This window comes from Oryx dammah, unplaced genomic scaffold, assembly GCF_014754425.2.
Source record: "Oryx dammah isolate SB20612 unplaced genomic scaffold, SCBI_Odam_1.1 HiC_scaffold_11229, whole genome shotgun sequence".
NCBI lineage: Eukaryota > Metazoa > Chordata > Mammalia > Artiodactyla > Bovidae > Oryx > Oryx dammah.
The window spans coordinates 2,529,775-2,540,544 of NW_024080622.1; the positions used below are offsets into that span (position 1 = coordinate 2,529,775).

Genomic DNA, 10,770 nt, shown 5'->3' on the forward strand with positions numbered 1-10,770 from the left:
TGGAGGCATTTGATGAGCTCCTGTCGATTAATGTTCCCTGGAGTCAGGAGTTCTCTGGTGTTCTCAGGATTTGGACTTAAGCTTCCTATTTCTGGTTTTCAATCTTATTTTTACAGTAGCCTCAAGACTTCTCCTTCTATACAGCACCACTGATAAAACATCTAGGTTAAAGATGAAAAGTTTCTCCACAATGAGGGATACTCAGAGAGGTTCACCAAGTTACATGGAGAAGAGAAGAGGGAGGAGGGAGACAGAGGTGACCTGACTGTGATGAGGTGGAATCAAAAGAGGAGAGAGCAAGCTAGCCAGTAATTTCTTTCTTATGTGCGCTCCACAGTCTGGACCTCTCAGAGATGTTCATGGAGTTATACAGAGAAGAGAAGAGGGAAGAAGGAGACAGAGGTGGCCAGGAGGATAAAGGGGGGAATGAAAAGGAGAGACAGATCCAGCCAGTAATCATTTCCCTGAGTGTTCTCCACCGTCTGGAACACACAGAGATTCACAGAGTTGTGTAGAGAAGAGAAGGGGAAGGGAGGAAACAGAGGCTACCTAGTGGAGAAAAAGGAGAATCCAAAGGGGGAGAGAGCAGTCAAGCCAGTAATCTCCCTCCCAAGTAAAAATGGGTACTGAAGATCAGGTTCTTAAAGGTACAAAATTGATAACAATACCAAAAAGCAAAGATTAAAAATCTAGAGTAGAGGTTGGATTTTCAAAAATACAATATTAAAGAAAAGGAAAAAAAAGTTGCAAAATTTTATATATATATATATATATATGTTTGCTTAAAAAAAATAGGGTATCTCTTTTTTTGCAAAGTAATAGTAAGTTATAAAAATGAAAATTAAAGGAGTAATAGAGGACTAAAAATTTTTTTAATTAAAAAATAATGACAGTAAAAATAGTAAAAACATATCTAGGACTTTCTCTGGTGTTGTGGGCAGTGTGGGGTCAGTTCATTTTCGGATAGTTCCTTGATCTGGCTTATATTTCTCAAGATCTATAGGCCCCTTCTTATGTAGTCGGTACTAACTACAGGGTTTTAATCTATTGCACCTGTCACTTCCAAGGAGGTTTCCTCTGTTTTAGCTTCTGTTTGCGGGTCTCTTCAGTGTCTAATTTCCACCCTGACACAAGGGGGTGGTGGTGGACACTTTTTTAGGTTTATTTGTTCAGTCGTGCTGTGGGGAGGGAGGGATGCTGCAAACAAATAACACTGGCGTGTGCTCGCAGTATCTCAGCCACACTGGGTTTGCCTCCACTCACGACGTGTGTGCCCTCCCTGCCCACATTGCTCAGGCTCTAAGTTGCTCTGCTGGGAACAGACCGAGGCCAGCCCTGGGTTGTACGCACTTCCCAGGTCTAAGACGCTCAGGTTCAGGTACTCAGGTAGTCCTCAGAGGCGCAGACTCTGTTGGGCGTGCATTTTGTGCCCTTCCCAGGTCCAAGCAGCTCAGGTGATCAGGTGTTTGGCGAGTGCAGTCACTGTGACTTATCGCCTCCCCCATGCTCGGTTTTCTGAGTATACAACCGGTGCACCTTCTCAGGTGGATGTTGACCGTCCAGAATCCCAAGAAGTCTTAGTTAGCAACAAAGCCTGCTTGCAGTTTGGTAGATAATGCCTCTCTGGGGCCGCGATTGCCCACTTCTGGCTCTGGCTGCCTGTCATCAGAGGGGGATGGTCTGCAGCGGGCTAGCTCTGCTCAGTACTTTGTTCTGTGAACAGGCCTGACGGTGTCTTCAGTTCAGTTCAGTTCAGTCGCTCAGTCATGTCCAACTCTTTGCCACCCCATGAATCGCAGCACGCCATGCCTCCCTGTCCATCACCATCTCCCAGAGTTCACTCAAACTCACATCCATCGAGTCGGTGATGCCATCCAGCCATCTCATCCTCGGTCGTCCCCTTCTCCTCCTGCCCCTAATCTCTCCAAGCATCAGAGTCTTTTCCAATGAGTCGACTCTTCGCATGAGGTGGCCAAAGTTCTGGAGTTTCAGCTTTAGCATCATTCCTTCCAAAGAAATCCCAGGGTTGATCTCCTTTAGAATGGACTGGTTGGATCTCCTTGCAGTCCAAGGGACTCTCGAGAGTCTTCTCCAACACCACACTTCAAAAGCATCAATTCTGCACTCAGCTTTCTTCACAGTCCAACTCTCACATCCATACATGACCAATGGAAAAACCATATCCTTGACTAGATGGACCTTTGTTGGCAAAGTAATGTCTCTGCTTTTGAATATGCTATCTAGGTTGGTCATAACTTTCCTTCCAAAGAGTAAACGTCTTTTAATTTCAAGTCTGTGGTCACCATCTGCAGTGATTTTGGAGCCCAAAGAAATAAAGTCTGACACTGTTTCCACTGTTTCCCCATCTATTTCCCATGAAGTGATGGGACCAGATGCCATGATCTTCGTTTTCTGAATGTTGAGCTTTAAGCTAACTTTTTCACTCACCTCTTTCACTTTCACACTCACCTCTTTCACTTTCATCAAGACACTTTTTAGTTCCTCTTCACTTTCTGCCATAAGGGTGGTATCATCTGCATATCTGAGGTTATTGATATTTCTCCTGGCAATCTTGATTCCAGCTTGTGCTTCTTCCAGCCCAGCGTTTTTCATGATGTACTCTGCATATAAGTTAAATAAGCAGGTGACAGTATACAGCCTTGACATACTCCTTTTCCTATTTGGAACCAGTCCTAGGGCTTTTCAAGTAGCTCTAGTCAGTCCTTTGTTCTGTGAGCAGGCCTGGCGGTGTTTTAGGTTAGGGCTTTTCGCGTGGTAGGTATCCCATAGTCTGGTTAGCTAGCCCAAGTTAGTTCCCTCAGATTGCCCTTGGGGCATTCAGGCCCGCTCCTTACTCTAAGCAATGCAGCCCGCGCCTCCCTGCCCAGCCCCTGCTTGTTAGTGGCGGGTGAGGGCATCTGCGCTGCTTCTCCACTGGGGGAGTTACCACTGGGCACGTAATCTGTGGGCTTTAATTATTTGTTTATTTTTCCTCCCAGTTATGTTGCCCTCTGTGGTTCCAAGGTTCGCCACAGACTAAGCAGTGGGAGTGTTTCCTGGTGTTTGGAAACCTCTCTTTTTTAAGACTCCCTTCCTGGGACAGAGCTCCATTCCTACCTCTTTTGTCTCTCTTTTTGTCTTTTATATTTTTCCTACCTCCTTTAGAAGACAATGGCCTCTTTTCTGGGCACCTGATGTCCTCTGCCGGCATTCAGAAGTTGTTTTGTGGAATTTACTCAGCGTTTAAATGTTCTTTTCATGAATTTGTGGGGGAGAAAGTGGTCTATCCTTCCTACTCCTCTGCCATCTTAGGACCGCCTCTGCAAAATATTCTAAGTGACATCCTAACTAATGACTGGTAAGAACATGGGGTTAATGAAGCCAAAGCTGGAATTAATTCCATGATGGGAATTAGCAACTTTAACAATGGCAATAGAGGAAAGATTGCACAGAGAGCAGAATCCATCCATCCTCTTTGATAGGAACATCCTCTATTCATAGCTCAGTAGAGAGAGACATCCTTCTCTACACAAAGGGAGACATTATGACTGTATTACTTTAACCTTTTTCTTCACATAATCTCAAAGGCCATGTTGGTATAAGACTCAGTCCATGGACAGTCCTCCCTAATGCTAAACTTAGACCTTTCAGAAATGTATCTTTATAAAAAGTTAATGTGATGCTTTATGTTACAGGTGGTATCCGGGGAGGTGACTCTACCCACCTGGGGAGCACCGTGTCACCACCTTAGTGGGTGAAGAGGCCATGTAAGTTCACAGGAAGCTGCAGCTCTTCCACTCCTCACAGGGAACTCCGTCTCCACTGGTGAGTAAAGACCACCAAAGAAGGAACAAAAGGGAAAAGGGAACTGGAACTGGGGAGGTGAGTATGACATGTAACATCAGCAGATTTTGTTAATCCTCAAAATGGAACCAGAATATCTGAAGCATATCTATTTTATAAATATTAGTATGCCACTCATATCAGATCCATTGCCAAGTCACAAAAAAATGTTTTATTTCATGAAAAATCTCTTTAAATAAGCTCTTCCTTCTCATTCAGTTCAGTTCAGTCATTCAGTCATGTCCGACTCTTTGTGACCCCATGGACTGAAACATGCCAGTCCTTTCTGTCCATCACCAACTCCCAGAGTTTACACAAACTCATGTACATTGAGTCGGTGATACCATCCAACCATCTCATCCTGTCGTCCCCTTCTTCTCCTGCCTTCCATCTTTCCCAGCATCAGAGTCTTTTACAGTGAGTCAGTTCTTCACACCAGGTGGCCAAAGTATTGGAGTTTCAGCTTCAGCATCAGTCCTTCCAATGACTATTCAGGACCAATTTCCTTTAGGATGGACTAGTTGGATCTCCTTGCAGTCCAGAGAACTCTCAAGAGTCTTCTTCAACACTACAGTTCAAAAGCATTAATGAACTTTTCTGACAAACACACTGCTGTGTGAAAAAATATAAAAAATTATTTGGCATTGTGGCTCTGGGTCATGATTTGACATAGTCAACTTTTCATTTAAAAGTTCAAGACATTTTTGTAGGTTTTTGTTTTTGCTTTGGCCATCCTTGCTAGTCACACACTCTTAAAGATACACAACTATAAACTGTGGTACATACAGCCCTATATGTTGCTCAATAGATACTGCAAATTTTTGTCAGGAGAACAAATACAATGTTATATATATATATATGCACTTAGGGGCATGCTCAATGGTGTCTGACTCTGCAACCCCGTGGACTGTAGCCCACCAAGTTCCTCTGTCCATGGGATTCTCCAGGCAAGCATATTGGAATGGGTTGCATTTCTTTCTCCAGGGGATCTTCCCAACCCAGGATCAAACTTACATCTCCTGCGCCTTCATTGGCGGCAGATTCTTTACCACTTGAGCCACATGGGAAGCCCTTGTTTTATATATATGTATTTAATACATATAATATGTATATTATATTTTTTAGAAAAGTATTTTTCGAGTGCTGCTATTCAGGGATGCCTTATTTGATAATCTAATAACCGAATGTCTTCTAAGCCAAAGCCAGTGTGGTTTTGCAGGCTCAGGTTTTGGCTGTGATAAAAGAAGCTGAAAAGACAGCAATCACATTGTGTCAGAGGAGACTGGCTGCCTTGAATGCTGTCACCTGTTGTATGTCACCCATAGCAAGCAGGAGCAGCATGACAAGAAAGCCACTCTTTAAAATTCTATTTGGACTCAAAGGTAGAAAAGGAAGTGACATAAATAATTCATAAATTTGCATGTTGGAAAGGATGAGCAGTCTCAAATATTGTCAGTTGGCATATTACTGTCTTGTGGAAGCTTTTCACAGATTACTATCCATCTTAGATTTCCCTTTGAAAAGGTATGATTTTATAGCTCACCTCTGAGCTAAAGATTTTCTGTGGAATCATCTCTTCTCGTCCTCAGTGATCTCTATAATAAATACAAACCGGCATTTGTGTACCATGTGGTTTGTCACTCCCATGAGAATACATTTAATCTTGATAACAAAACCTTCAAAGCAGGTAAACCACCTTCCGCAGAAGCTGTTATTATGTATCTCTATTTCCACCAGGGAAGCCCTATTTTAAAAGTCACACAACCATAAATTCATGAATGAACTCAATAAATATTTTTGAATGTTAGGTACTAGACCCTCTATGGACATCAGGAATTGATCAGTGACAAGAAAAAAGACACTGCCTTTACCCTCATAGAGCTCACAGTCCAAAGGAGGAGATAGGTATTAAACATGTAATCACAAAACCAATGTAGGATCATAGCCATGCTCTCTGACATCAGAAAGAGCTGCAGAGTCCCTACAGAGCATATAATCAGTGGACCTGAGTGGCCTGGAAAGTCAGATTTTCCTGCAAAGTGATGTGGAAGTGAGGACTGGGTGATGAAGTTTCAGAAAAAAGAAGGTAGCAAAATAGAACATACAAAGGCCCTGTGTTCACTATTCTGCCTTAAAAGGAAGAGAATTCTGACACATGCTGCAACATGGATGAACTTTGAGGACATTATGCTAAGTAAAATAAGCCAGTCACAAAAAGACAAATACTATATAATTCCACTTATATGAGTTACCTAGCATAGTCAGAAAATATGAAAAGATGGGGAGAGGGGAAATGGGAATTTTTGTTCAATGGGTACAGAGTTTCAGTTTTTCAACATGAAAGTAATTATGGAGATGGATAAGGCTGATGGCTACATAAAAATGTAAATATACTTAAAGCCACATTCAGTGTATAGTTCATATATACTTTAAAATGGTTAAGACCGTGTATTTTATGTACCACAATTTTTAAAAGGGAGGGGAAAAAATTTACCAACTCCATTTTAAGTAGTTTTTAGAACAGCTGAAAATCACCCTTTTTTTTTTTTTATAGGTCAAGGCTATCAGAAGGTGATGCAGTAGAATGCACCTCACCTGGATTCCCTGCAGGCATCTCCAGTCTCTTCAAGTCCACAAAATTCTCTCAGCAGGGAAATTACACGTTCCAGTTTCCTTCTCTTTAGAACCAACACCTTGTGCTGTGTGTGACATTTTGCAAAATGATAGTGAATGGTTTTAGAAAATAACTTCAGTTCAGTTCAATTCAGTTGCTCAGTCATGTCCAACTCTTTGCAACCCCATGAACCACAGCACACCAGGCCTCCCTGTCCATCACCAACTCCCAGAGTCCACCCAAACCCATGTCCATTGAGTCGGTAATGCCATCCAACCATCTCATTCTCTGTCATCCCCTTCTCCTCCTGCCCTCAATCTTTCCCAGCATCAGGGTCTTTTCCAATGAGTCAGCTCTTTGCATCAGGTGGCCAAAGTATTGTAGTTTCAGCTTCAACATCAGTCCTTCCAATGAACAGCCAGGACTGATCTCCTTTAGGATGGACTGGTTGGATCTCCTTGCAGTCCAAGGGATTCTCAAGAATCTTCCCCAACATCATAGTTTAAAAGTATCAATTCTTCTGCACTCAGCTTTCTTTATAGTCCAACTCTCACATCCATACATGACCACCAGAGAAGGAAATGGCAACCCACTCCAGTATTCTTGCCTGGAAAATCCCATGGATGGAGGAGCTACAGTCCATGGGGTTGCAAAGAGTCAGACATGACTGAGCGACTTCACTTTCAAAATAACTGTGATATTAATCATTTAAATTTGTGTATGTGAAGAAAATGGTTTCCACAACCCTGTAGTGTTAAAGATGCATTCTCTTTAACACTATTTATTTAGATGACAAAGCAGCCATGGAACAAAACCAGATGAAACACATGCCAGGATGAGCATGAATAGATAGAAAAAATGTGCATGTGGGCTGGAATTTCCCTTTTGTGTTTTTTTCTTTCTTCCCTTTTAAATGATTAAAAACCTGTATCTTCACTGAATTCTTTGAATACTAAAAACATGCATATTAAATGTGAAATTAACAGTTTACACTCTGCTTTATGTATCTGAATGCTGAATATCACAAATCCCTTGTTCTTTTTTAAAAAATGTATTAATGAAGCACCATGACTTTACTGATCATGACTAGAATCACATGTATCAGGAAGTATTACACAGCAGTTACAAAGTAATTCATGTGAACTCAATAGAAGCCTACTGGCTGATTTTTACCATAGTTTTACTCTAATGTCAAGACTAAAGAGTTACTTTAAAATATTATTTTCCTGTATCTATCTCTTTTTTTCCTTCCTGACATTTTACTGGTAAATAATCTTGCTTTTTCTACCCCATCCTTTTTTTTTTTTTTTTTCAAGACAACATCTACACTTGATGAATCTTGCTGCAAAAAAGGTTTGCAAATTATTTAGGATCTTTCTAACAAAAGTGAAAATTTACCATCTTTTCTCCATTTTTCTCACCCTAACTCTATACTCAACAGCTGTCCACTCCCAACTCTTCCCCTTCTCCCCAAATGCCCCCCCATTATATGGTGGTAAATTTTCATTGGGGCTACCTCAGCAGGAAGGTCTGAGGATCCACCTGCCCCTCCACCAGCACACCTTTCCATGAGGAAAATAGAACAAGGAAGACTAGGCACTTTCCCTGGCTTAGCTTCCTACTTATACTAACACAGCAAATGTTTTAGGTTTGTTCCTTTTATGTAGGCATGTCATCTCAGTCAGCTACTCCCACACCTGGGAACCCAGCTCCCTCCAGCTCAGTTGAGCTCTTGAGAATTAGACAGAGGGAACCAGAGGAATCTAGACAGAGGGTGGAGGAGGAAGCACCAGGAATGGGCTCCCCAAATAGACAGCAGTTGCACAGGCAGAATCTGTCTTATGGGACAGTGCCAGTGCCTCCAGAAGAGAAAACAGGAATGAAGGCCTTGCTTGCACACCAGCAAGGACACAGTCAACAAAACTTCTCTCTAACTCTGAAGTCACAGTGGCACATTCAAGGACATATGTTGTTAACCCTGGTGCTGAGAGACTTGCACTTCTGTGGCAGAAAACATACAGAGCAACTAGGACAGGAAAGCGGAGGGAGGCAACAGTGTTTTATCCATTTCTGCTTGGTTTCACATAATGTTCTACTCATACATTTTTCTACACTTGCAATCTGGAGACCTAATTCCATCTCTCAGCCTTTAATTTCCAAAAATACAAGAGCTCAGATGCTATGAAAGCAGAGCACTTATTCTTGAAGGAGTGAGATATTTTGAAGTGGTCAAGTCTTCCAGGGGTAAGCCAACTGAGGAATGCTAGCAAGAGAAGGTTCATTGGAGTCTCAAGAGACATGCAGTATTTAGGACATTCATATACTGAAAAAAAAATTGGTCATTCTTTATCTGAAATTCAAATATAACAAGGTATCTGCTTTTCATTTGTTTGTTGTATATCTGGCAATTCTCCTTCATCTGGGAACACTCACTGACATATTTGTCACTTTTGACCCATATCATAGATTGACTAGATGGAGAATAGTCAAGTCAGTATTCACATTCCTACTGGAAATCTGGCTCCAGGGATGATATGAAAGTAAGTTACATCCTGGAGGACTTGGTATCCAGAGAACTTGCCCAACACCTTGCACATGGAAATCACTTCCGAAATCCTTGTAGATGGTTGAGGAAATGAACAATACTGTGGGGCTTTCATATGATTGCTACAGCAGGTCATGTAGAAAGCATAGATACAGATCACAGTGGTTTCAAACTGTCTTTAGGGAACAGGATGATGCTGGTAGTAAAGTTTTTATTGGAAAAAAAGATAATCTGCAGAGAGATAGGAATTCCATTTTGAGGGAAATAAATCTGATTGAACCAAACCAAAAACCATTACTAGTTTGGTGTGTGTTTTCCCACTGCAATTTGATGGATTAGAAGCTGCAGTTGTTGGCCCATTGTTCTTTTTCTTTCTTTTTTTTTTTTTTTGGTTGAAATTTGCCACTTCTTCATAGGTGGTATTTAAATGGAAGATTTTTGAATTAAGGCTGAAAGTGCTGATCTTAGTATTTATCAGGTATGAGGCCTGCATCAGATTTAGAGCTGAGGACATCAACTGAATTGGGTTTCAGGCCCTGAAACATTGTACTGCTATTCACCAGTCTTTTTGAAAATATGTTCAACTCCAGTAGGTGGCTTAGAGGGTAAAGCATCTGCTTGCAATGCAGGAGACCTGGGTTCAATCCCTGGGTTGGGAAGATCCCCTGGAGAAGGAAATGGCACCCCACTCCAGTACTCTTGCCTGGAAAATCCCATGGATGGAGGAGCCTGGTAGGCTACAGTCCATGGTGTCACAAAGAGTCGGACATGACTGAGTGATGACACCAGTAAATTCGACTATCATTTATGGAGAAACAAGTGTTGTGGGCAATGTTGTATGGACAGAGATTTGTTAGAGTCTCCCCATAAGAAGCCTGTCGAGAAAGAGACCACTCATTCCTGCCCCTCTAGGAGATCACTCCAGCAACACCCCTGACAGGAGCATTGTAACCAGGCAGGACCCTGTAGGACCTTCCTAGAACAGGACCCCCTCTCCATGTCTTCAACCTGCCTTTTGTCTGCAGAAAAACTCTAGTCAAAGAATAAATTTAATCAGAGAAGTAAGAAAATGCAGAAAGGAAAACAATCAAGCAAGACAAAATAATGATTGTTTAGCCATTAAACAAAGTCAAGGACCTTTGGTTCCTCCTTAAAGGCTATAGATAATATTCTGAGCCATGCCCTTTGAGCTGCTTTACAGATTTGCCCACAAGCATGTTGACCCCAGAATGGTTGGAACCAGGTTGATGATGCTGACTCCCAATTACCTCGCCACCAACTGATCAGAAGAATATATACAAGCTGATCACACACCCCACAACCCTCCCTCCTCACCCTGTCCTTAAAGACTTTCCCCAAAAGCCTTCAGAGAGTCCAGGTCTTTTAAGCACTAGATGCCTTGGATTGCTTGCTTGGTGCCCTGCAATAAACACTTCACTTTGCTTCACCACAACTGGTGTCAGTAGTTTGGCTTTATGCACAGATGAGTGGGCCCAAGTTTCATCTGGTAACAGCGCCATCACTTCTCTTCTAGGCTGCCCCATCACCATGCAAACATGCTGCTATTTCTTCCATCTTAAATTTAAAACAAAACATTCTTTAGACCATACTTTTCCTTCTCTACTTCTTTTCACCAAAACTCCTAACAAGATTTTCTAAACTCATTGTCTCCAATGCCTCATCTCCCATTCTCTCTCAGATCTGCTCTAATCATAGTTTCTACTCACTCATCCCCAAGTCCCTGACACTGATTTCTTGTTAAGTTCAC

General features: G+C 42.0%; 1 protein-coding gene across 1 annotated transcript in view; it reads right to left on the reverse strand.

Moving 5' to 3' along the window:
• LOC120861129 (protein mono-ADP-ribosyltransferase PARP8-like) overlaps positions 1–10,522 on the reverse strand; it is a 33,439-nt gene extending 22,917 nt beyond the window's left edge. Inside the window, 2 exon segments of the mRNA XM_040236768.1 lie at positions 9,007–9,178; positions 10,338–10,522. Of these exon segments, the coding sequence (XP_040092702.1) occupies positions 9,007–9,178; positions 10,338–10,522 (357 nt within the window).
• Between the last annotated feature and the right edge of the window lie 248 nt (positions 10,523–10,770).